Raw genomic sequence first — 26,903 nt, 5'->3', positions numbered from 1 at the left:
TGCTTGTCACGGTGATATCGACTTACATGTATGCCAGCTCATGAGTTGCAGATTTATGATGCTTTGTGCACTTAATGGTTTAAATGAGCTGCTCGTATGATGAGAACCATCTAACTGTGTGGCTACTGGACAAAAAAAAAAAGATTACTAATGCCAGGACATCAAGGTTTTTTTTTTTTTTAACTTGCTCGTTTGAGCATGTTTGAGAACTTTTTGTTTGTTAAGTGATGCTTTTATTTTGGGAATTGTGTGTTGCTGAATGCTGCAGCCTTGTCTTGGGAGTCTTCTTTGTGTTGTAGGCAAATTGGTACATTGGCTGCTTGCATGAGGCCACCATGTCAGACTTTTCTTCCTCACCTCTTGTCAGTTATGACAAGACTAGCTTGGTCAGAGTGAGTCCTATGAAGGTGTTAAGCATGGTTCTTTATTGATTCAAATAAGCCCTTTTGAATAGGGGGGTTACAATGCCTGCTCTGTTTGGACAATTTGCTTATGTCAGTGCTGCTGTGCTGAAGTAGTAGCACCGTCCCCCCGTCCCCCCCAACTGGCTGCGTTGTCAAGGCCATTCCCGGTCGTCTCCAACGGCGATACTATTGTTCGCCGATGTGTGTTGATGTACTGTCGCACCCCACCGAACCCTATTGGCTGTGTTGCCTGGGCTTGCAATGCCTTTTTACAGTGTTCCAACCTGCCTTGGGCCTGAGGACAGCTAAATGTCGTCAAACAAGCAGAGTGAACAAACTGAGCTGTTTTGCAGTTTTATCAAGCCTCCAGTCCACACAAAGTGTAGCGTCTTTTGTCACGGTTAGAACAAGCTTACTGTAAGAACGACTTTGCATGAAACGGTTCCTCCTTGAATGATAACGCCAGACGTGTATGCAAGAGTGCGTGTAGGAACATTTACTGTTTGCAGTATAGCTGCCGTGTTGGCAACGGGCTCCTCAGTTAAAAATTGTATTCTTCTCTTGGCCTACTGTTAGTGGAGACACATGGACGGTGTTTCTTTTCAGGAAATGGAATATTTTCAGGTAGACTGACTGCCTGTCATTCTCTGGTTAAGGGTGTGTGTCATTTGAAGTTGAGCAGTTGGGGAGGGAGTGGGGACTGCGTGGAGGGGGGGTTGAGCGGGGAGTGGGAAGGGCCTCATGGTTTGATCCAGTTGTGCGTGCGGGTGACTGCGCACAAACCACCCTTCCTGGTAGGGCGTGCCCCACCAGATGCACTTCCATATCTCCCGTGCTCACGTCTCGGAAGCCATTAGCGCAGACACAGGACACCGGCTTGAACGCAGTCCAAGGGGAAGGTTAACAGGCCGCTCATTTGTGCTTCAAATGTCATTAGACTGCACTGCTCTCCACAGAACCTTCTGAACCTCAGAAGCCTGCAGGCCTTTTTCAAGTTCAATGGGTATTGCATCATAAGCTGCTTTGCGACATGCTCCATGCGTTTCTCCCACCAAAAGCGGTTCGCTCTGTGCTCAAATGCACGTACAACATTAGATATGTCATGGTTGAACAGAAGCAACACGTATCTCTATATGAAGGACTGCACCCACGGTAAAACACTTTCTGGAACATTCCAGTCATTTCACTGTTTCCTGCTGCTGTCTCAACCTGACTTTTCAGCTGCATACTTGTGTAGCTATCAAAGTGAATAGTATGGTGTTTAAGGACATAATTAGTTCTTCTATTCAAATATTATTACTGTTGTTTGCAATATCTTCTTCCTTTCGAATGTGAATTTAAAAACAAGTGAAATGCTCTGATATTAACACATTCTTTCAGTCTTCATTTCAACATTTAATCGGTAAAGAAGATTTAAAAAAAGCCTGCTGTACAATTAAGGTTACTATCTATGACGTGAAAGTAAGGCCTTGCATAGAGGATTCAGGATTCAGTGTTGTCACATTGCTTAAAATGGCCAGACTGTGACCACTAGTACTACTCTACAGTAGGTATAAAGAAACCAAGTCCTTTTAGCCCACTGGCCAGTGTTGTATAGTGTCTGAGATTATACTTTGAGGGATATTTTGCGGTCAGCACCTCAGTCCTCTCAGCTCTCAAGCAAACTTAAAAGCTAAGATGCAATATGACCAGGCTTTTAACTGTCGGAAATGTGGCACTGACTCTCAGAACTAGACGCTTGGTTCTTGTAGCATGCAGCAGTGTTTACTTGCATAACTGTAATACATTTTGTGGTATTGGTTTCCCTCCGGGCCTGAAGTCTGCACTCTACAAAATGGTGAATGGAGTTTTGCTTTTTAATCAGATTGATGGCCTTGCTTGCTTGCCATCTCTCCTTTCTCAAGGATCATTGAAACGGCAGCACTAGGATTTCTGTTTTCTCGTTGAAATTTGTATTCAGCTTTCATTGAACAAAACAAAAAATACTGTAGGCGTACTGGTTAGCAGTATTAACTGTGCTGTACAACTGTAGTATAAATAACCATACGTGCATCCAGAAATCACACAGACAAGAACAAAGTCACACTGACATAAATAAATAAATAGATATTTTCACTCTAGGATTTCTGTTAAACTAATGGTCATGGCTTATTGGGGTGCAGTTTTGAATGACATGGATTTGATTCAGTGGAAAAAGATACTAACTCTCTGCTCTTAATAGATGAGTTTTCTTGCAACATCATGCTGAATATGGCCATGCAGAGTCTATGAAACATCAGCAGGCAATATCCTGAGTACATTATCTTAGATTAGACCACATCCTGAAATTGTCCTTTTTTTTTTATTAGATATGGCTATTTAATCTTATGGTCATAATTGCAATCGGCGTCACACCTTAAATTTTCTCTCCCTTCAAGAAAAACGCAACCCTGGCTTTGTACATAGTTTTACACCAGCAGTCATAAAGGTGATAAAATTTTGCAGGAGTGGTGTCCTATGCCTCAGTTTGTCCTGTTTCAAGTGTTTCTGCCGCAAACTGCAAGCTTTGTTTGTAAACAGGAAGCTCATCTGCAGTAGACGAGTTACTACACAAAAATGTGAACCAGCTCTGTTGGAGAGAAAGTAGGTCTAGACTGAATTGTTATGAAACTCATTCGATGAAAATAATGCATACATGTCAGTCTTTTTGTGCGTTCATGGAATAGCTGCGCTGTAAAGAACCTGATATTGCCAGCCAAAATGTGATGGATTAATAGCTTATTTTAATCCAAGTATATTAAAAGGTGCCAACTTTATTTAAATGTTAAATACTTGATATCAAGAAGACTAAATGCCTGTGGGTGTTTTAGAACAAATTGTACCTCTGGAATTTTATTGTCTGGCAATGTATTGGCATAATACACCTGCTAAAAGTTTCTACTCTGGCTTTTGAACAAGTGTATAAGGAACAGAGGCAAAATAAGTTCAGCCCATTGCTGCCACCTACAGGCATTGCAGGGGAAGGCTGCTTTTGAAGCAGAAAGTGGAATTGGTCGTGCAGGCTTGGAAGGTTTGTACACTGTTTCTAATAGAAAAAAAGGGTTATCATTTAATATCTGCAATTCAGAAGCCAGGGAACTGTGATGGGAACTATAACAAAGTCAAGAGGTTGCTAATGTGTGCCTATTTTATAAAACTTTGGGTTCTGTGTCTTTGAAGTCAATCGTCCTTTCTGCATGATTTTAAAATCATTCCATTGGGCAAACTGATTTTCTTTTTTGAAAGTGATTCTATTGAAATGCTTAAAAATGAAGTTCCTAGCATTTAACTTGCAGTAATGGCAGTATTTAATTAAGTAAACTGCACACGGCTTCATATAGAACATTGCATCCAGTTTCTCTGCATTGTGTAATACACATAAAGCCACAGCCAATTTTGGACTTTTTAAACTATTGTATTTATTTCTTTCTGAGATGATAAAATATGTGCTTTGTATTTTTGTCTTGGTGTTTCAGACTCCTGTGAATCCAAGATGAACAACGTCAGGTCCTCCATATCCAAAATAGTAAGCGCTCTTTAAGCTCACCCTCATGTTAGGGCAAACTGGGGAGCGAGCATTTTACAAAAAACATGACTGTTGAAATGTTTGAAGTTGTTTTACTTCTCTACGTACCCTTTCCTTCTGACAACGTTAGCTATACGCGCGACCGGGTTGCCATTGTATAATTTTTGGTATTGCTAAAATATGAAATCAAATCAATTTTATTTGTATAGCAATTTTTACAGAAAGCTGTCACAAAGACACTTTACAGTAGTAGTAGTGGAAAAAAGAGCAAGAAACAGAGCAAAAATCACAAAAACCAGGCCTGGACCCCCAAATAGCAAACGCATACAGTAAAAAAAAAAAAAAAAAAAAATTTTTTAAAAAGAAAAAAACTCCCAGCAGGGAGAAAAATAACTTGGTTGGGGTGGAAAGGAGCCGTTGAGCAGCAGTTGTAAGTGTTTGAACGCTGGCGAACGGCACCGACCCCTCGTCTTCCCGCAGTTTAACGGGGCGCCGCGCTCCTACACCCGCTTCAACCTGACGCGGAACATGGAGGGCGACGCCAGCCAGGTGGAGATGAAGCTGTCCTCGGACGTGGACGAGGAGACGGACCACCCCGCCGGGGAGCGCCAGGCCAACGGCTACGGCCAACCCCACGACGCCACCTACGTCCAGAAGCTCGGCCACTCCCCGAGGAACGTCTGCTTCATGATCGTCGCCACCCTCCTCGTCTTCGCCATCGGTGAGGCCGCACGCGCGCCTGTGCGCGCCCCTCCGCGTGAGGGGACGGCCTCCGTGCGTAATGTGGGCTGCGGGTGTGGGTGCGTCACGCGTGGCACTGGATTCTGTCGTGTGCGGTATTGGATCCTGTTATACGTATGGTGCTGGATCCTGTCATATGTGTGGTACTAGATCCTGCTATACTTATGGTACTGGATCCTATCATGTGTGGTACTACATCCTGTTATACTTCTGGTACTGGATCCTGTCGTATGTGTGGCACTGGATCTAGTTCTACTCGTGGTACTGGATCCTGTCATACATGTGGTAGCACAGGTCTCTACAGTGCTCCCATTTTAGGAGCATTTGCTCCTGAAAATTATTGTGTGCGAAATGTAAAAATAATTCAGGAGCACATGTACTAATTGGGATGCTTTAGTGTGCTCCTAAATTTTTCAACTTAGGAGCACATGTGCTCCTCGGAACAAAAGGTTAGCACAGAGCCATGTATCAGATCCTGGCCACTGAATATGATGCAATACTGAAACTACCGATCGCTGATCACCTTTGTTGGCTATTTCTCTCCTAGGATATCTGATTGGCTACTTGGCTGACCACAGGCAGGATAAGGAGTGTTCCGAGCTCCCTCTCTCCGACGACCCAGTGTCAGAAGAGCAAGTGTTGCCGGTCGAGGAAGAAATCGTTCTGGACTGGAGTGATCTCAAGGCATTGCTGAAAAAGAAGTTAAATGAGAACAGCCTACAGGCAGCCTTCAAGTGAATAACTTCTCCCGTTGTCCAAACCTTTACATTTGTTTCTTAGGCATAAAATTTACCTAATAGTTTGTGTTCTTGATCCAGTTTTGTTGAAGCTAGCATTTTGTAGGGTGTTTATTTATCGTTTTACTTATTTATTTACGCACGTATGTACTTATTTACTCATTTTTTCTTTTTTTTATTCGAAGGGGGCCCTCATATATTTTTACTGTTGATTGGGATTTTGTCATACTGGTTGTCTTGTTGTCAGACCTGCTTTGAAAAAATCAGAGCCCGTGGCATGTTGGGATTGACAGCACGTCCTTCACGTCCGAGGTTCTGTCTCTCACATGCAGTCGAGTTCATGGACACTTTCTGTCTTTTTGTACCTCTGCCTCCTCCTCCACCCTCTTCCTCTTTCTCCGCCCGTCTCTCTCTCTCTCTCTCTCTCTCTCTCTCTCTCTCTCCCGCGCAGAGAGTTTAGCCTCGCCGCGCACGAAGCCGGCTCCGAGGGGGACAGGTCTCTGGCCTCTCGGGTCCACGAAAGGTTCAAGAGTTACGACATGAGCCCCTGGACCAACAACCACTACGTCAAGCTGCAGGGCCCTCCCAGGACCGGCAGCAACAGAGTGTCCTTCGCCGGGGAAGAGATCGGTAGGCCTCAGGCGTACCTGGCCTACAGCGCCACCGGGACCGTGCAGGTGAGCACCGGAATCGCCGTGCCCACCCCCGCATTTCCGAAGGCTCCGAAGCCAGTGGTCTTTTTAAATCAGGCGCGTGACCTTTGAACCCGTCCGCAGGGCAACCTGGTGTACGCCTACTACGGCGAGCCGGGGCATTTCCAAATCGCGCAGAACTACAAAGGGCAGCTGAACGGGAGCGTCGTCCTCCTCCGAGCGGGAAAAATAAGCTTTGCCGAGAAGGTAAGCGGAGCGCCCGCAGCGGACGCGCGGCGTGTAGCGCGCGCAGCCTTGCGCAGCGTCGTTTATTACAGAGGGGGGGCGGTGCATTTTAATTGCCTGCGTTCGTGTGTTTGTACGTAGCTGTAGCACGTTCTGCGTTAGCGCCGTTTAGCGTCGCAGCCCGGCTGTAGCGAAGATGCTCTCTATTTCCTGTGCATCGCAGGTGGCTAACGCTGCCAAGATGAAGGCCGCGGCCGTGCTGATCTACCCAGACCCCGCTGACTACAGTATTGAAACCAACACAGAGCTCTATGGTCATGTGAGTACAAACTGCTGGTGTTCACTGCTGGTTCAAGTACTGTAATTACACTACAATTTATTTATTTATTTATGTATTTATTATTCTTTTATTTCAGGTCCACTTGGGCACTGGTGACCCATATACCCCAGGGTTCCCCTCCTTCAACCACACGCAGTTCCCCCCGGTAAAATCCTCGGGGCTGCCCGAAATCCCGGCCCAGACCATCACCGCCAGCATGGCGACCAAGCTCTTCGGGTATGGCCACACGCTTCTGTTCTCATCTGACCATACCAGTACCCAAGCAAAATGCGTGAAATAACTGTTCGCCATGCTTAGTGATCAGTGCTTACTAAAGGAGCTCTCCTTCCCCACAATCCCCCCTCCCCCTTCCCTCAAAACACAGGAAGATGACCGGAATCAGCGCTCCCGGCAACTGGGAAGGCAAACTGGGTGTGAACTACAAGATTGGTGGGGAAGGTGATGTGGTCACGGTGGAAGTGAACAACGTCCCCACGGAGAAGAAGATCACCAACGTGTTCGGTGTCATCATGGGAGTCGTAGACCCAGGTACTGTAAAAACATACAAAAATAATAATTTTTTTTAATATTTAAAAATATAAAATGTTTAGTCCCCCCCAACCATTACCGTTTTGAGCACACAAGCAGTGTATCTGTTTTTTGGTCAGTGTTTTTGCATATAAATTGAATGATTTAATTATTATTTGTTTGTTTATTTTTAATTGTTTTTTTTTTATTTTTTTTTTTTTTACCGTTACTCTTTTTTACTCTCATTTCTTTGCGTAGATCGTTACTTAGTGATTGGTGCGCAGAGAGACTCCTGGGGTCCAGGATTCGCCAGGTCGACTGTAGGCACCAGCCTGTTGGTGGAGCTGGCCCGTGTCATCTCGGATATGGAGAAAAACGGTGAGGGAGGGCCGGTCGTCATGTGTTACGCTTCACCCAATGGGGAGGGCGAGGGAAGCAGGAAGCATTTTGTAGAGAATCAGTCGGGCACTGATTGGGCAATTAGGCCTGGCTTGCAGTTGGCTTTTCAGTTGATCCCAAAAGTGTTGGATGGGGTTGAGGTCAGGGCTCTGTGCAGGCCAGTCAATTTCTTCCACACCGTTGTCACCAAAATAATTTCTACATGGATCTTGCTGTGTGTCCAGGGGCATTGTCATGCAGAAACAGGAAAGGGCCTTCCCCAAAATGTTGAGGAGACACAGAAACATTTTGAATGTCATTGTATGCCAAAGCATTGCAATTTGCCTTCACAGGAACTAAAATGCCTAGCCCAAACTATGAAAAACAGCCCCAGAGCAAGTGGTGTCCTGATCATTTTGGTCTATGGCATACCTATGTTTTCCAGCATAGCATAGTAAAGTACTTGCTGATTGTGGCATGCTTACAAGTGCCATTTTCGATTGTGTCCTCAATTAAATAATTTTTTAATCGTATCCTATTTATGGCGCAAACGTAGAATAATAGTCCAGCCGATTTAATTGATTTTGTTTGTTCTTAAAAAGTTTATTATTGGTCCTTTTTGTAATGGCCTTTGTTTGTTTTTCTGCTTTCTGCAGATGGATTTGTGCCCAGAAGGAGTATCATTTTTGCAAGCTGGAGTGCTGGTGAATATGGGAGCGTTGGCGCCACAGAGTGGCTGGAGGCAAGAACTGCATAGACACTGCACTTGAAGCAGGATGCCTTTTGGTTTCAGATAACTTACAAAGTAAATTATTGTTTGTTCCTTTTCTTGCAGGGATATTTGTCTTCGATGAACCTGAAGGCCTTTTCTTACATAAGTCTGGATGGCGTGGTTGCAGGTTAGCTCAACAGATGCTTATCACTTTTTTCAGTTAAGGTGAAAGAAAGATTTGGTAAGTTTTGTAGATGTTATACATTGTATACTCACGGATTTGGCTTTTTTTCAGGGTCTGAATCCATCAAAGCATCGGCAAGCCCACTTTTGTACACCTTGTTTGAGGGTGCATTGAAGGAGGTATGATGTCGTAGCTAATAGAGTGAATTCATGCTCCTTTTATTTTCCCTTTTTTTTTATTTTAAAATGAAGGTGATTTTCCCACTACAGGTAAACAGCCCCACCACTGGGCAGACTCTATATGCACAAGTAGTCAGGGAAGGCTGGGAAAAAGTGTGAGTACCTCTTAAAACGGACCCAAACCTACACCATTGTCATTGACGTGTCTTACAAGTGTCTTTGGCGCACAGTATTTGAGGCTGTAGTAAACGGACCACCGAGGCTGACCTGTGAGGAGAGACCAATCAGTGACCGATCGTGAATTTGAATCTTACATTTGAGTGAAGTCTCATTTAACACTCTGTGGTGAGAGTGTTTGTCTATGTCGGTGTGATGAAAGTCCCTTTGAAGTCACGGTGCTAGAGTGATTTCTGTGAGAGAATGAAAAACAGGGAAGGTTTTCAGGCAGCCAATCCTGGCCAGCCCTGTAATTGTCAGGGTTGACTTGACATGAGCCGTTTGTACATCCAGCAAAATACTTTCTCCAGGGCTCAATTTTAAATGCCCTTGCCTTTTCCCAGAAAACCTAAATTCAGTATCAGCTTCCAGTTGTTATCCGAATTGACATGTTTAAGTAGAATCCTGAATGGTTTACCCCTGCCTTTTCCAAAGTACTCAGAGTCCCCAGCACTTTATGGGAAGAGAACTCACAAGAAATGCCACCTCAAATGACTTTCACAAATGACACACACTTTATTTTGTACTTGTTAATAGTGAATTTTGTTGTGCAGAACTAGCCATTTTCCACTGTGTTCTGTCATTGAGACGAATGTTATGGTGTTTGTTCAAACCTCTGATATATGTAAACCAACTTGAATGAATGTGTATTTATTTGCAATCGTGGACGTGCATATTGACACTAAAAAAATGTATATTTTGAAGATAATCCAGTGAGGGCTTTACAGGGGATGACCTTGGGTGACCCCCAACCCCCAGCTAAATTTTGGCGGTGCGGCTAGGAACTGCCTAGGCACGGCACGATTGCCGTCCCCTGTGTGTGACCGTGACCGTGACCATGACCAAGCAGTGGTATGACCAGTCTGGTTTTGTGATTTGGCAGCATGGTCCCCATGAAGATGGATGACACTGCTTACCCCTTCCTGGCCTTTTCGGGGATCCCCTCCATTTCATTCCGCTTCACGGTGAGAATTTAGTAAAACATTTTTTTTTGATTCCACAGTTACGTATTTGCTTCCTGTTAAAAATGCACAACACATCTACTGCTCGCTCCCAGATACCCGCTTTGGCCATTTTAGCAATTCTGCTAAAAGTCCTCCAAAGCGATGCGAAAGACTGATAAAATGACTGGAAACGTTTGGTTGCAGTTATCGCTGCTAAAGGTGGTGCAACCACTTGGGTTTAAGGAGGCAATGACTTTTTCACGTGGGCGGTGTGGCTTTTTTCATTTTTTCATCATTAAATATTACTTAAAGAAATGTGTTTTATTTACTTGAGTTCCATGAAATCATTCAGTGTGACAAATATTCAGTAGTAGAGAAAATCGGAAATGGCGGTGATGATTTTTCACGGCACTGGACGCCGGGCAGTTAAAAGCCACCCGAGTGGCTGAGCAAGTAGAGGGAGTTACAGTAGTATTGCACAATCAACCAGCGAATATGCCTTAGTACTGGTGCAATCCATCTTCTATATCAGACCATGGAACATATGAGACCTGGGTCAAATACGTTTTTGTTTTGGATTCAAATACTTTTCTGTGCTCTACTGATCTTGCCTGGTGTAACTGAGCCTTCCAGTATGACCAGAATGACATTTTTTGAGAGTATTTCATTGGTTTTAATACACCAGACAAGATTAGTAAAGTGTAAAAAAAAGTATTTGAATCCAAAACAAGTGCGTATTTGACCCAGGTCTGGAACATATCACTTCTTTCATGAACAGTGCCGTGAATAGTGCGTTTGTTGAAGATATTTCATTCTTGAAGACAGAGCTGGGAATGCAGGTGGAAATACTGATGTCGAGGATTTTCTCTGAGCGTCCCTCGAATTCTCGCCCCAGAACACTGCAGATTACCCGTACTTCGGGACCTTGCTGGACACCGAAAACAAGCTGAGCACCGCCACGAGGCCCCGCCCGGCGGGGATTGCCGTTGCAGCCGGGCAGGTGGCGGGCCAGATGGCGCTCAGGCTGGTCCACGACCACCTGCTGAAGCTGGACCTGCTGGGGTACGACGGCGTGATCCGCAGAAACGTGGCCAGGCTCCATCGCCAGCTCTACGTGCTGAAGCAGGTGAGTCGCGTTCTCCGCCTTCCCTGAGCGTCCACAGCAGGAGAGGTGGAGCTGAGGTTACTTTTCCCAGGTGAGAAATGGGGAACAGTGGAGAGATTTCACCTGATAACCGGTCGCAGGTGTGGATTTCCTGTAGCAGGTAGGTGCAGATGGAGTTTAACTGTAATGACACCCTTGGCTGCGATGAGGAACGCCGCACTTTTCGATCTGGTTGTGAGCGCTTTTGAGCGTGCGCATTTGCGCGGACTCTAAAACCGGCGTTCGGTGTCTTTTCAGTCCAAAGTCCTGCCCGAGACCCTGACCTCGCAATGGCTGACGTCAGCGGCCGGGTCCTACGGGCGTGCCTCGCGCGGCCTCGACACCGACGTCCGGAACAGCGATCTCGTCGACGTGGAGCGGTGCCGCGTCCTCAACGACCGGATCATGAGGGTAACCGCCCCCCCCTCCGCGGCTCGTCGTTCCGCTTCCTGCTTCCGTGTTGTAGAAACGACGCGATTCGGACCTTAACGTTGCACCTATGAGGGGACACACTTGAGTGGTGTGGCGTTCCAGTTCTAGAACACCTCTTTCTGCTGTCCAATGGGGACCTGCTATGATACTGTAGGCTTGCTGTTTTCTGCCATGAGATTCCGTATATATTTAGCCTTTTTATTGCAGACCCTTTTAAAGGCGTGTTATCGTGAACCACGTGGACCGTTCACATTTACGTTTTCTTCTCACAGGTGGAGAAAAACCTCCTCTCTCCGTACGAGAATGTGAGGGAGACCCCGTTCCGCCACATCATCTTCGGCTCGGGCGCCCACACGTTGCCGGCCATTTTGGAGCACCTCAAATCTCTCAGGGTTCACTCGCCCAACACAGAAGTGGATCTTTTCAGGAATCAGTTTGCCCTGGTCACCTGGACCATCCAGGGCTGTGCCAATGCTCTGGCGGGGGACATTTGGGTACTGAATAGGGAGGAGTAGGCCTAGGTTGTTGCAACTGCCCAGTGAATGCAAAATCTAGCACTCCCAAGTCCAAATAGGCATGGTTCTCAGATTAGAAAATTGGAGAGGCCTTTTGGTGATTTAAAAAAAAAAAAGCTCTTGTGCTGATTTGTTGTGCAATATTTAAATGGCCCTACTCCCGATGGAATGCTCTTAAACAATTCTAATGCGTGACCGTAAGACGTATTAATGCCTTAAAGAAATCTCCACTGGAAAATAAGTGATTTAAGAAGCCTAAATGAATTTTGTGGGATTAGATGTGAAAGGTTTTTATTTATTTATTTCTAATTATCAACACGCATTAGGAATTAATTAGATGTACAGTCAAATGGACAACAGCACAAACCATTATTAATCGGGTAGATTGCAACACAATGCTTAGTCAGCATCATCCCTTCTAAGTGAAAACCTAACTTGCATTGGTGCTTTTAGAATTTAAATGCCAAAGTTATAAAGCATATCAAATGCAAATCAATCTGGTAATGTTGCATTGCAAGTTATACGATATGAGAAATGATATGATAGGAGAATTGAACGGCACTAAGAAATAAGAGGCATGACTTTAAACAGACATACAAATAATGAATTACCTTGCATAAACAGAATGGGACTATAAACACTAACTGATATCCCATTGGCATTTCCTCATATATTTCCTGCGACTAAAACACAAATTTAATTTAATTTGCATTTCAAGAAAGGTTATTTTAGATCCCCCCTGTGTGTTTCAGTCCTTAGGCTGTAATCATTACCTTCTCCAATAGCCAGCATTATTTGGCCTCAAAGCAGCCACTATATTTTTGTTGGTTGGTTTTTTAAGATGGGGAGAATGGGTCTTCACCGTTTGGCACTGAGGTATGTATTTATTTGTTATTTATTTATCAGTGACAGGGTTCACTATAAATAGTGTTTTTTTTGTAACGCCTTTTTACGATATAATTATCGGAAGCAGTGTCTTCCATAATTATGACAGTTATACTGTCGAATATACAAAGCAGCATCTGCTACGGAAATAAACTTGTTACCAACAGGTGTTACTGGAAACTGCTGCATTGCACAGCGGTTGATAATTAGTCAAATGTCTACCAATTTGTCTTCTCAGACCTCTAGGTGTTTTCCATCGAGGTGGAAAAAATAAACAGCTAGTATATATGTTTACAGCATGGCCACTACTGACCCCGGCCGTTTCTGGTACACACATTTTGGTGCATTTGTATTTCTAATCCTAAAACATTATCGGGAGCAGTGTCTTCCATAATGTCAAGAAGAAGGTAGTTTTTGCCTACCAGCGTGTATATATCGAGAGCAGTGTCTCTCATATTTCACTGTAGGGTGGATGTAATTATCGGGGACAGTGTTTCCCATAATCGTTATATATATTGTCTGCATTAACAAACTACTGGATTACTTCACATCCCTCATATGTGTGTCATCTCAACCCTTAAAGCCGCTCCATATGAGTTTTGTCTTCTTTACCAGCTTGTTTTGAAAACCATCTAAAAATCAACAAGGCATCCATTTTTATTGGTTTATTAAAACAAATAAAAGAGAGCAAATTACTTCATGTTTCCACGACCATCTTAGAGCTTTTCTTTGCATGGTTCTTCTGATGAAATTATCATTTTTGTTTCATGTGTGTGGATTACGCATACCTTGTGTGACCACTGTTCTACAAATTTACAGATTCCTTAAATGAAGCAAGTTTTGATTGCTAGATTTCTTTTTTCTTATTGAAAATTTTTGACTTATTGTTTTGAAACTTGTAGTTTTGTTTAAATTCAATCTTAAAGCTCTTGGATAATTTAATAGTTTGTTTAAAAGTGAAAATATATATTTGGTTATTTGGATATATTTTGGTTACACATTGGTTTTGTTATCCAGTAGAACATGCAAGAATAATTAGAATATTCTATTGAATATAAATTCAGTCTAAATGTTGCATGTTTTGATCATTTCATTTCATTTTAGTATAACTGGGTGAAAAGAAAATAAGTACAGGGAAGGAGAGTCCCAGAAAAAAAAAAATCCATTGAGTGAAGTTTTGGGGACATTCAATTTAATTCACCCAAATTAATGATTGGGGAATACATAGGTATTGTATGACTTATTGTGCTTGTGATTGTGTATTTAATGCAGAATGAGGAATTGATTTATTGGTATTTTTACCATTCACTCACTCATACAAATCTCTTTTAGCAGTACTTCCTGTTGTGTGTCAAGTTGACGTTGGACATTTTAAACTGAGCATTAAACCTGTCTATCACTTTTTCTTCACAATTAACATTTGACAAATTCTTGAGATTCATTAGCGTAGTTGGTATCATGTTTGTTCCTTGCTTTGAATGCTCTATGTAGTTAATTTATAACATTATACAAGTTAAATTGCATGCAACAGGTAACCTTCAACCAATGGCCTAGTGTCATAATTAGCTAAATAGATTTTAAAACACTGACAAAATTGTAGCTAAATGTAATAATCAACTTAAAACCCTCTACATTTAGAATTTGTTGCCTATAAAGCCAGTTGTATGCTGCGACAGCGTTCTTTTAATTTGTCCAACGGTTTGCTTTCTAAGTGTTCTTCTAGTACAGTATGTTACAATTGAAAACTTCAAGCTTTTTTTTTAGACTGTTATGACTTAAAGCTTTGTGGTAGAGGATATAAAAATAATGATTTGTGGGTATTCTGGATGTTGGTGCTTGGGACTGTACAGTAAAATACATTAGATTTCTGTTCCCCATTATTTCAATAAATTTGTTCATCGCTGTATTCATTGTTTGGCATTTATTGCTATGGATGGCAATAGCAAGTGTATAGTATGTACCTTGTATGCATGCAGTTGCTTTAACAGTATGTGAACACTTTGCTCGGTATAGATGATTAAAGCTTACTTGTGTGAAAATAAACCAAATTAATTTTTTTGGTAATACTGAGGTCTCATATCACAGAGCCATTGACAGATAATGAATGCATGAGATGTATTGAAACTGCACAGGTTTATCTAAGCAGTTGGCCTTTTTTCAGTGTTTGTAACCAGTGACAACCATTGCAGGTAGAGGCCACAAATTCTGTTAGTTTGCTAGTTACCATGAACCAGTTTCATTGTCTGTGTGTACCATTTGTTATATAGACCATACAGCATAATAGAAAATAACAGAGAACTGCTCTGACTGATGTGAATATAAGACATTTGTTCTTCAAGGACATGACAGCCGTTCCTCACATTGTGAGCTTAAGGGTTCTTCATCCCTGAATAGGCATCAGAAGTTCTTCATCCCTCAAGTTAATTATTGATGGAATGCAAATAAGTGAACACAGCATAGCTAACTTGCATTTGGTGCATTAGTGAAGATGCACTTATACTCACTGGTCTGGGAATGTTGCCAAATTTACCACTGCTGATCATATAACTCGGGTGAATGCTCTTATGTTCTCTTACGTTGTTAATTGCCCTGAACATTAAATTAGTCTGCTAAAGTCTGCTAAATTAATGTGATGTAACAGGGCAAGCACCTAATCTGAGAACCCCTGCCCTAAGTATACAATAATTACAAGACTGACTTGGGACTTGGTTTACGGTGGGACTCCTGGTTGCAATTATTTAGTAGCACCACATAGTGGCAACAGAGTGTAGGAAGTGTGTGTGGGCGTCTCTCTCTCTCTCTCTCTCTCTATATATATATATATATATATATATATATATATCTATATATATACATATAGTCACATGCAATACATCTTCAGAAACTTCAAAATAGTTTAAAACGATGTCTTTAAAGTTCAATAGATTCATGAAATTAAATTAAACAAAAATAACTATCACCACATTTTTACATTTTATATCATATCTATATTATATTTATGTACTTTAACAACTTAGACCACACACACATTTGAACATGAACATTTTTAATTATTTTGCCAAAAAAATAAAGAAAATAAAAAAAACAATGCCTATGCCTTTAAGAGTGGGCTGCACGAGAGAATGTACAAAGGGAGTGAGGAGTTGAGAGATGACGCTGTCAACTAACGTAATCCCCTCGCCCGGGAAGCACAACCGCGAGCAGAATAAAATTATAGTGGCAGAAACTGCAACAGGTCAGGTGAAAATAATTGGAGTATAGTTACATGTTATTTTAAGATTGGATATTCGCTAGAAACTACGAAACTTTCTTCAGCTGGCTGGCAAATCTTCTAAAGCGAAGTTCGCAAGACGGCGAAGAGTGACAGGTAGAGTATTATGTGTGGTAGCTAGTATGAACAGAAACACGAGCGCGACCTCCAGCAACTTTTAAAACAGTAAGTTAGCAAAACTGAAATTTTAATTTAAAACAGACGTATTATACTTTGAGTTTGTCTCTCTCATTTTTCCTTGCGAAACTGAGTATCCTTTACAAGCGTTCGCACGTGTTGCATTTTGTTCACCTTTACCTGGCAATAACGGCTACATTTGGAATTCATTCTCTTCTGGGAAAGGATGGAGTTGTAAGGCCAATTGCACACCCTTTGCTGCGTTGCATTGCGTTTGAACAGTAGCGTTACTGTATTGGGCTTGGACAACGTTATGCCTATTTTTAAACTTGCCTTAATTTGCCAAGACAACCGTGTTGTCAAAGTCATAGGAACGGATATCTAGCTTGACTATTGTAGCTCAGGTGCACTGATTACATGGCTACGCGCGTTGGAAGGTATTCTTATTTTGCGGCTGTCAGTAGACTTACACCTGCGCGCCAAACAGTTAAGGGCGTATTCGATAATGGTTTGATCATTGATTATTGATTACAGTACCGGTGTTGCTCTTAAATAAATGATATACGTGCACCTGACTACACGTACGGGTGTATGGAAGCATTTAGTTATTTAAGTAAGCCGTGCATATTGCATAAACTTGCAAACCGGTCTGGCTTTTCACGTTGCTTCCTTTTAATTATCCATTCTGTCCGCATTCAGGTTGCTAAGTGGACTTGTGGGTTGTTCGCAGGTAATGTTGCGTACATTGCGCAAGAAGGTAAGTTATAGCACGAGTGCGGATGAAGAATGTGGGTCAAGATTTTTTTTTTCCACCTGATGTTCTTAGCAAGCGAACACGTTTGCAACAACGATCGCTAATTTATCAGACCGTGAGAGGATCGTAGCCCTAGAGTTTTAATCAAGCTTACAGGTTGGGGAAGGCCCTTTCCTGTTTCAGCATTACAATGCCCCAGGCACACAGCGAGGTCAATATAGAAATTAATTTGTTTGAGAAGTGTGAAGTACTTGACTGGCCTGCACAGAGCCCAGACCTCAACCCCATCCAACACCTTTGGAATCAATTGGAAAGCCGTTCTGCCAGCCAGACCTAATCAGCCAATCAGTGGCAGACCTCGCTAATGCTCTTCTGGTTGAATGGCATCAAATCCCTGCAACAATGCTCCAACATCTAGTATAAAGCCTTCCCAGACAAGTGGAGGTTGTTATAGCAGCAAAGGGTGGACCAACTCCATATTAATGCCCATAATTTTGGATTAAATATTGGATGTCAGGTGTCCACGTACTTTTGGCTGTGTAATGTATGTGTGGTGTATTTGCACAAAGGTTATAATTGTGTGTGAAGAAACATACTTATAAGTTAGCAGCACTACAGTGATGTTACATTTAGAAGAATGTTTCCCACAAGTCTCGGTTAGTCTTCTCAGTTCTATCAGTATCTAAACCCATGCCCAGTCCTATGAAATCAATTGCATAGCAGTCGCGTTGCACTGGGAGGACAATGCCTCATTATCCTTTTTAAAGTTGAGCAGCACTCCAAATTTTCCTCTCTCTTCAGTCAGTATTTGGAACCATTCATTCAGTGACTCAGTAGCAGTGTCCAGAACTACGTTTAAAGAATGCAGGCTAGTTTCCGGCGTCTTCATTGCATCGCTGATAGGTACGCCTGGGCTTTCATGGAAAAAAAAGTGTTTCTCTGTGCTTCTGAGCTTCTTCTCTTCAAAGCACAGCCTCCACATTCACGTGTGCTCAGCAGAGGCCTGAGCTGCAGCAAAGCCAGCGTCTCTGTAACTTGTGGGCGTGGCCTTTGCCCACACGAAGAGGTCGACCGCCACGTCTAGCTAGCGTTGCGGCGGACTGCGGGAGCAGCGCGCTCACGCCGTTCACCTGGCTGAGGATGCTGGACCTCGCCGCCGTGCGAATGTGGAAGCAGCGCGACCCCACCTCCTCTGCCAGAGCACTTCAGTCTCAGTCGGAGCGTCTGCGCCCTCGTCCCTCACCGGAAGCCGCGCCTCTCGCGTGCTAGCGGGCCCGGTACCGCACAGCCTCTGTGCTGCTAATGCCGCTCTCCCGCCTTGTTTCTCTCCAGGACTTCAGTGTTACCGTCACGTGATCCTTCGAGATTGGCCAGCTCTGCGGTGCTGCCGAACAGAGGGTGTGCCATTTCATAAGTGAAGGTGTCCCATTTCCCCTCAAGCAGTGTATTATCTAAACTTTAAAGCCAAAAATGTATACCCGGCATGCAATAAAGTTGAAACGATCCACAGAAAATACAGAACGGCTACCCCTAGTTTAGTATCGAAATCGATCTTTCTCTCCGCTTGCCGTGTGGCATGCAGGCTGTATCAGATCGAGTTTCTCTCGGAGAGGTGCAGGGGGAGCCAGACATCTGATGAAGCGGCGTTAATCATTTTCCCCATCACAAGAGCGTGTGTGTACATGCGTCTGAACGTCAGAGAGAGATTCATCTCTGACCCCTTCGTGCTCGGCTGTTAGCGAATGCCTAAAGATGAATTGTTGAACACGAGCTGAATGCTCGCTGGGGTTCATTCATTTTCCGGACGATTTACACGTCAAGAGTCAAGTCCGAGTGTTTTTGCCCAAACGATGTTCGCCCCGTTCCCCTCATTCAGCGCGCGGATGGTCACGGTTCGCCCGTGCGTCTGCAGGAAGCTGCGAGTGGAAGTTTCGGGTAGCGAGGCAGCGCGACCCCAAAACGTCAGGCTGCGGTGTCACGGCTGGGAGTGTGATGAAAGCAGCCTGTCAGCCTAAGCGCTGTGAGGTCACGCCCTCTGGGCGGAGTTTCTTTCCCGCTCGGCCTCAGCCGAACCTGCAGAAACACCGGCCGCGCGGCGCCCGAGCGCAGCCCCGGCGTGCGAGTCTTCCGAAGCGCCGAAGCGAGTTCCACGGGCCAGAGCGCGGCCAAACACCCCCCCCAAACCCCCCACCACGGTGAGTCGGGACCATCTGTCAGCCTGCGGTCTGGCTGTGGCAGGGCGGGCCCCGGCCCTCCTCTGGATGCGTGGGAGCGGAGCAGGCGTTCGCTAACCGCAGATCCCCCAGGCCCGTATCTGAGAGGGCCTGATAAGCCTGCGTGTAACGGCAGGCCGACAGAAGGAAGCGTAGCCCATTCCTGCCTGCCCTCTTTTCCCCTTTCCTTTTACCCTCCTTACCTTTCTATGTAAAAAGATACACAAGTCGCTCTGGATTAGAGCGTCTGCTGAAGGCCTGTAATGTAATGTTAACTTGCGGTTAATGTTAACTTCGGTTTACGTCTGATTTTTGGCAATCGGAACGCTGATTGGACCATATGGTCACAGGGGGAAGTGGTACCGATCGGGGGAGGAGGGGACAGCTCCCTATCCCTGTGTCCCCCCCCCCCCCCCAACCCCCAAAAGCGTCCGGAGGACTCCGGAGTTCGTCAGATTGAAAATTATCGAAGTACGCAGCGGCATCATTTCAGAAAAACCTACGGTGTGGCGTTTCATAGAATCCAGCTGCTGAAAGAAGCGAAAATTGATTTTGCGACAGCAGACTGCGTTGTTGATGGGGGGGGAGGAAGCGTGTTTACTTCAACAGCGGTGACAGTGAAGTTTCTCCAGACCTCGTGCTACAGTGGTCTCATTAACGCCACAGATTCCACGAGCCTCTGCGGCAAGTGTTGACGAGTTCACCGCGTTAAGGCGCTCAGTGTTTCGCGCTTGGCGCGCTCTCAGCAGAACCATAGATTCCGGGCTGGGGCGCAATGCCAAAACCCTGCCGCAGCGCTAGGCCAGACGGGTGTTGACGCAGGAGCTGGTGATGATTCGTCAAGCCCGTGGAGGGGGGTAGCGTGCGCCAGTCAGATGGAGGGAAAGGGGGTGTTGCAAGCCCTTCCCCGAGGCGTGTTAATTTGGGTCGTGTGCCATCTCTTGCTGTGCGTGCACCGAAGGTAGCGCTGCCAACTCTCGAGCGCGAGCTAATGTTAAAAAAAGGCAGAGTCGAAATGAGTAATGATTAGCTCTGTGTCTGAACCTCTCAGCGGTCAGAATAAGTGAGAGCAAGTGAAACGGTACTCTGTAATGGTGCCTGGATGTCTGCTGTCTGGATGTCTCGTTGCCTCAATGAGGCACATCGGTCCATTGATTAGGTTGTCCTTTTGAAATAAATGTTTTTTTTATTGCCTTTATTTACACTGTACACTACGTATGTTAGGAAAGCTCCTGCTTGCTGCCTGTTTTCAAAAGCTTGCAGTATGCTGTCAGGGGCTGCTTCTGTCTGTAGTAAGTAAAAGGAATAACTACAGTACAGTTGTGGGGATTCTCTTCAGTCTCCCCTCATCATGTAGCCTACTTTTTTTCACTTTAGTCAGATGAGAAGAGCAGAGAGGGTTACTGAGAGAGACTGAATCACAGTCCAGAAAATGGCACAGCGGCATATTGAGCGCCTGGCCGCATGGCGGGGTTCCTGTATCGGTCGGGAGTCCCCCACCCTGCTGATTGCGCCACACGGTGAAGAGTCATAGCTGTTCAAAAATAGCTCTTTTCCTGTTATTTTAAAAATGATTTTACACAACAGTGTAGGTTTAGACTCCAGATTCTCTTACATTCCCATGATGCCGTGCTCCCGAGGGCATGTTTAGCCAATGAAATTCTGCACATCCCTTCTTTCCCTTTGGCCAGGAACTGCCTATGATTCCTACACTGACAGGGCTTCCTTAGCTTCACACATAATACTAAGCCAGGCCCAGGACAACAATGAGGTATGATTTTTCACCAGGGTCCCCGCTGAAAGGAACAACAGGAGAACCAGCTAAAGCAGTGATAACTGCGCTTCCTGATATTTTAAGACCGTAGAGTTGGAGAGAAAAGGAATTCCTGGGAGGTTTGGCTTTTGATCTCAGCGGCAGGTCTCGCCACGTACAGTGAGGTGCGATGTTGGAAAGAGTATTGCTCGAATTTGTTGGCAGATTTTAATGCCCTGACTTGAAAATATGAGGCCTGAAGGTTGGATTTCTAGGAGATGGGAGTGGTGAGAATATCTGTTCAATTTGTAAGACAACCTTTTTTTCCAGTCAAGGGCTTGTTTTGAACCCCCACATTATTAACTCCTCTGTTTAAAAAAGGAGACTTAAACAGCTTTGTTTTTATTTTTTTTTTATGAAATGAAATGAAAAAGAAAAAGATATTTCTACAGGTGAGTGGGTGGGGTTTCGAGGAGAGAAGCTCTTCGTGAGAGTCAGGACGGCCTCAGGCGAGCGAGCTTCCCGTTGGAGCCGCGCGTCGGCGGAGGGAAATGTCAGCCCTCTTTCGTTAGCGTGCCGGTCGCGGATCTGAACGCCCGCTCACAGGGAGCCTTTATGAGCCACGGCTCAGCGTTTCCGCGCCGCTTTTGTTACGGTCGGACAACACAAATCCCGTCTGTCCCCTCCGAGACGCGCCCCGATCCGGCGATAGCCGCGCCGGAGCCCCGCCGCGCGTGGGACGGGCGGGGGCGATGACCGCGGGGTGAAATCGAGGGCACGGAGCGGGCCCGCTGTCCTCCGCGCTCCAGGACGGGACCCAGCCCGCCCCAGACCTGTCTGCAACAGCGAAGGGGAACGCAGTATGGAATTAGTGCTTTATTCCCTGGGCCGGTGGGCTGCATCCAGTATTAGGGACGTGCATTTAGACTCATTTCATTGCAGGATTATTTCCATGAAGGGTTTGCAGGCTCTTCTTCACGAAAATTGATGGATAAAAATAAAATGTTAGTTTTTGTTCTTTTGTAAAGAATTTCAATAATCAATCTCGTTGACTAGGTATCTCCTGGTCTAATATGTGGATGATAGAATGTCTAATCTCGTCCTTAATCTGTATAGGTTGAGCTGGGTTTAGGGCGGGAAGTAGGCCTTGGCCTTTTGTCATTTACAGTAACCAGACGGCACGCCCTCGGATTCTTACGTTTTAGCCATTTAGCGTACGCATTCATTCAGAGTGATTTACACCGCTTGCATTCCTGAAATACAATCCATCTGCACTGTTCTACTGAACTAGTTCAGGTTAAGTACCTGCGCAAGAGTCCAACGGCAGTGCCCCTCCTGAGAAGTGAATCTACAGGAAGCCGGTGGCAAGCCTAGCTTCCTCACCATTATGCTACGCTGCTGCCCAAAGACTAAACGTAACGACCTGCTAAGTTTCGTACCCCTGAATCAAAGCGCGCAGTAACTCTTGTGGTTATGCTAAGTAGCGTGCTTGAATCTCAGAACTCGTAGCCGTGTGACTGAGTGCGCTTCCTGCCTGACATTCAGTTTAGGCCGTGACCTTTTACGACGCCCGCGCGCTTGTCCGATTTTTCTTTTCGGAGGCGGCGAAGATACCGAAGTGATTACAGTCCCGGGAGCGATTCGTCTTCCGCTCGGCGTCGCGGTGCGCGCCTCGTCCGGGCTCAGCCCACGACTGCGTCGGCGCCTCTGGGACCGACCCTGCGAACCGTTGATGAAGACTGCGGTTCAGACGCGGGCTCGCTCGCTGTTTGAATGGCTGCCTGGCGGATTTAACTGTACGTGCACCTGCGAGCCGCCAGTTAAAAGGCAGTCACAAACATTGGGGTAACGTATTGCAGACCAGGAACTTTCTCCCTTTCTCCAAGTTTTGACCGTTGTTAAAAAGCACCCTGGGAGCATGTTAAGGGTCAATGATATCTGGCCTGTCAAGCTTTTTAATATACCGATCAATGTCGTTTTAATTGTCCCGAGCACACATGCTAATATGTATGTGTACACAAGCCACCGCACGCACAGACACACGGCAGCACCAGGATGCGTCTGCCGCCACCCAGTTCCACTGGATAAGCTCATGGCATAATATTTGTGTTGGGCCTGTCGTCGCTGCAGAAGAGCCTGCAGTGCAGGGGAGCCTGAAGCACGTTTCTGCGTGTGTGTGTGTGTGTGTGTGTGTGTGTGTGTGTGTGTGTGTGTGTGTGTGTGTGTGTGCTTGTGTGTGTGTGTGTGTGTGTGTGTGTGTATGTGTGTGTGTGTGTGTGTGTGCTTGTGTGTGTGTGTACGTGTATGTGTGTGTGTGTGTGTGTGTGTACGTGTACGTGTGTGTGTGGTGTGTGCTTTGTGTGTTGGTATTGTGGTGTGTTGGGTGTCGTGTCGATGTGTGTGTGTGTGGGTGTGCGTTTGTTGGTGTGTGTGTGTGTGTGTACGTGTACGTGTGTGTGTGTGTGTGTGTGTGCGTGTGTGTGTGTGTGTTGGTTCGTGTGTGTGTGTGTGTGTGTGTGTGTGTGTGTACGTGTGTGTGTGTGTGTGTGCTTGTGTGTGTGTGTGTGTGCCTGTGTGTGCCTGTGTGTGTGTATGCATGCACATCTGGCGACAAAAGAGCTCTTTGTCGGAAGTAAAGGGGGGGAAGAGCGTTTTCTGTGCTCTGTGTTCTCTGCCGTAGGTGGGTGAGCTGGCGCTTTGAATCGGGCCGATTCAGGCGGGGCGCCCCGCCCCATTCCTCTGCGACGCGGTGGGCCGACCTGCTGTGTCACCCTCAAACGGCTGTGACCCCGTATCTCCCCCTCAACCAACCCGTATAGGATTACGGGCGTTACGCAATGAGGGATACACATTCAGCAGTATAAAAAGGCTGATTATATTGTGATAGACATATCATATATATATATGTATTATATATTGTGACATGCTGTGTCCCGGAGATGAGCGCATGGGTGAGTTCAATTCCATTTCAGTTCACTTCAATTCACTTAATTGAAAAATGGCGGTGAAATTTTTCAGTTAATTTCCTGAATTGAGTGATTTGAGTGAGTTGACCCCAGACAGCCCTGCGGGAGTGAGTAACTGTATGACTCAGGCCAACGTGGCTTCCCCTTTAGATAATAGTGATCGCTGCTCTCCGGCCTCCCGGTCTCTTGGCCATTAACTGCGACCGCGCTCTCTTCAGAGAACGGCGATGACCGCTCTCTGACCGCCCCGTTTTTCTTAGAGAATAAGTGACCATTGTGTGACCGCCCTCTCTTTTAGAGAGCGGATATGACCCCTGTCTGACCAGTCAGCAGGTTTCACGAGGACAGGGTCCCTCCTCCGCATGAGACCTCATCAGAAGAAGATTCATCTCGTCCCCCTCAGAGTGACCTGAGCAGTCCGTTCAGGAGAAAAGGAGAGGTGACGGCTGAAGAACGGCGTGCCGTTAACGATGCTGCGCCTGCCTCTCCCTTAACGAGCCTCCGAGTCGGACCCGCCTCGTCCAGCCAGCAGCCTCGCCCGCTGCTGCTCTTCGATTGGCCACCCTGATGCATTATCTCACTTTGGACCAGGAGTGTAGGACGGAGTGTAGCGCAGTGGGTAAGGAACTGGGCTTGTAACCGAAAGGTCGCAGGTTCGATTCCCGGGCAGGACACTGCCGTTGTACCCTTGAGCAAGGTACTTAACCTGCACTGCTTCAGTATATATATCCAGCTGTATAAATGGATACAATGTAAAATACTATGTAAAAAATGTAAGTCGCTCTGGATAAGCGCGTCTGCTAAAATGTAATGGACCAGGGGGGTTGGCACCAGACGTATTATCACGCAGCTGGCACTTGAGGTCGATCCACTTCAGGATAATGACTCAAATTACCGGCTTAATGGCAGCCTTAGCATCCACCCAGGAGTCACGCTTCAACATTATGAATTTCCTGCACGCCAGCCCCGGCGGTAATTACAGCCCCCCCCCTCCGGAATTAGCGGGGAGACGCGATACGAGCGTTACTGTGGCGAAGGTGATAAATCGGAGTGTGGAGTCGTGGTGATTTTCCACTGTCTGCCTGAAGCTTCCAAAAAGTTAACAGCCTCTTTAATTATTTATTGAGAGCAGGCGGGTGGCGATCTTCAGCGTAGTCGAGATCGAGGTTCGCCGACTTCAGCTGCGTTTCCGCGCTGCCGTTTCGCGGAACTGCGTGGAATTCCGAGGGTTTTTTTTTGGGCGACGTACGTGATTTGTTAAGCGGTGGTGTTGTGTTGTGTTAATTTTAACAATTTTAATTTTTCGTCTGTGAGGGTACTGTGACTCGAAACTGCTCTGTCTTGCTCATGGGTGGGAGTTTGTGAGTTTATGGAGTGGAATTTAAAGTTGCGCCCAGTGTTCTGGGTCATTAGGGACGCGGCTGGCTTTGATGTGTCTGTGACGGCCGGTTTCCTGTCTGTCTGTCTGTCTGTCAGCATGGACGGGCGCCGCCGCGGACTCGCCGCCACCACGGACGGCGGTTCTGGGCTGTGAGCGGGAGCCATGGACTGGGAGGACCTGGAGCCTGTCTGTGGGTGACCCCCCCCCTGGGTGACCCCCCACCCCACCACAACAGAGCCACACGGCAGGTAAGGACACCGCGATGTTAGACTCACCGTCTGCATCCCCTGCACATGACTGCCTGCCCGGGGGCCAAAATGTGACTCAACCAATGGACTGAATTGATATAGCGCTTTCATCCAAAGCGCTTCACAATTGATGTCTCTCATTCCCCCTTTCACACACACACACTCACACACCAACGGTGAAAGGCTGCCATGCAAGGTACCAGTCAGCTCGTCGGAAGCAATTAGGGGTTAGGTGTCTTGCTCAGGGACACTTCGACAAGCCCAGGGTGGGGGATCGAACTGGCAACCCTCTGACTGCCAGACAACCATGTGGCTAGCATGTCATGGTGTCTGTGGAAGACTGTTGGGACCACATTTAGTACAAGGCCCTGTCCATGTTCTGTGCAGCTATAGTTTCGGTTGAAAAGGGACATTATTTAGGGAATGAATAATAGCAGAGGGATAATATGGGAGGGACTGTTCGAATGTCGAATGATTCGGGGGGGGATAAATCGATGCAAGGCAAGAGGAAATGTTTCTCGTTTGACTTGCGCCCTACCCTGACCGCTTTTTCGATCTGCCACTTTTTCCCCGTAGAACGGTTCGATTGAACGCCCGAGGTTTGCTGTTGAAAGTTTCTCAAAGCAAATCGGCCTATTTTTATTTCGTAAAATAAAGAAAAAACTTTCAACAGCAGCGACCTGAGCTCCCACCTCATAGCACCGCGTGGTGTTATTCTGCGGGCTCGTTGTAGTTACGTGTGCGTCACGTTAGCGTGATTTGGAAGCGGCCGTTTGGTGCACCTGCTGTGGTTTACCCGTTTCCCTCTTCAGCGTACGAAAACAGGAAATGAGCGCACCAGCCCAAAATACTTCAGACATGAGGTTTATCATTTTTCAACAAACCCCCGCTGCACATGCTGCACTGACAGAGCGGGGCGTCCCTGAGGTGAGCGTTCAGTGTTCAGGGTGTTCAGAGTGTTCAGGGTGTTCAGGGTGTTCAGAGCGTACAGAGTGTTCAGAGCGTTAGAGTGTCAGAGTGTCAGAGTGTCAGAGTGTTCAGAGTGTTCAGGGTGTTCAGGGTGTTCAGGGTGTTCAGGGTGTTAGTCTCTCTTGGGCTCAAAGCAGCAAAAAAACAGCAGGAAACGGTCTAGTCGGGAGTATACAGACGCTGGTTTTGGGAGGGAAAGAACAGCTTGCCGACAATTTGGAGGAAAGTGACCTAACGACATCACGGCCCTCTTATCTGCACTCATCTGGGACAGTGTCGGTAAGCGCGTCTAAAAATGGAACTTCCTAAAACCAGATTGCTCCGCGTTGAAATGTTTATCCCGGGACGCTGGTTGGGAGGAGGCGGACAGTCATTGTGAAAGTTTTTTTTTTTTGTTGTTGTTTCAGCGGCTTCTAAAAAAAGTAACGAAGTAACAGCGGCGTGTTTCCCGTCGGGTTTCGGTACGCGCACGCTGGTTTCACACCTCGTGC

At 46.0% G+C, this 26,903-nt stretch overlaps 2 protein-coding genes across 6 annotated transcripts in view; both read left to right on the top strand.

Annotated features, from left to right (window-relative positions):
- The first annotated feature begins 560 nt into the window (after positions 1–560).
- tfr1b (transferrin receptor 1b) lies at positions 561–14,646 on the top strand. The gene is made up of 18 exons (XM_064338846.1): positions 561–1,556; positions 3,899–3,948; positions 4,429–4,669; positions 5,237–5,423; positions 5,878–6,103; positions 6,203–6,325; positions 6,528–6,623; positions 6,721–6,860; positions 7,009–7,172; positions 7,410–7,529; positions 8,186–8,271; positions 8,365–8,428; positions 8,537–8,604; positions 8,695–8,759; positions 9,704–9,785; positions 10,660–10,890; positions 11,167–11,319; positions 11,613–14,646. The coding sequence occupies exons 1-18, from the start codon at positions 1,442–1,444 to the stop codon at positions 11,853–11,855; spliced, it is 2,454 nt and encodes an 817-aa protein (XP_064194916.1). The 5' UTR covers positions 561–1,441; the 3' UTR covers positions 11,856–14,646.
- Positions 14,647–15,868: 1,222 nt separating this feature from the next.
- The window catches only part of tnk2a (tyrosine kinase, non-receptor, 2a), a 60,590-nt gene continuing 49,555 nt past the window's right edge, over positions 15,869–26,903 (top strand). The window contains exons 1-2 of one of the 5 annotated variants that reach the window (XM_064338841.1): positions 15,869–16,107; positions 25,291–25,443. The gene's annotated coding sequence lies outside the window, so the exon portion shown is untranslated. Of the gene's footprint in view, positions 16,177–25,290; positions 25,444–26,557; positions 26,692–26,903 lie in introns of those variants that run through there. The other 4 variants (XM_064338837.1, XM_064338838.1, XM_064338844.1 and 1 more) reach the window with 4 other exon arrangements.

This window comes from Anguilla rostrata, chromosome 6 (assembly GCF_018555375.3).
Source record: "Anguilla rostrata isolate EN2019 chromosome 6, ASM1855537v3, whole genome shotgun sequence".
Lineage (NCBI taxonomy): Eukaryota > Metazoa > Chordata > Actinopteri > Anguilliformes > Anguillidae > Anguilla > Anguilla rostrata.
Note: the sequence above shows the minus strand (reverse complement) of the source record. Positions and strands in the feature narration are given on the sequence as shown.

What these genes read in the sequence shown, in the direction of transcription:
- tfr1b (XM_064338846.1), top strand. Translation starts at nt 1,442, where the DNA reads ATGCGTTTCTCCCACCAAAAGCGGTTCGCTCTGTGCTCAAATGCACGT. An exon ending in GCGCCACAGAGTGGCTGGAG is followed by an intron (nt 8,272 to 8,364) that starts GCAAGAACTGCA and finishes CTTTTCTTGCAG; the next exon opens with GGATATTTGTCTTCGATGAA. An exon ending in TCTGGATGGCGTGGTTGCAG is followed by an intron (nt 8,429 to 8,536) that starts GTTAGCTCAACA and finishes GCTTTTTTTCAG; the next exon opens with GGTCTGAATCCATCAAAGCA.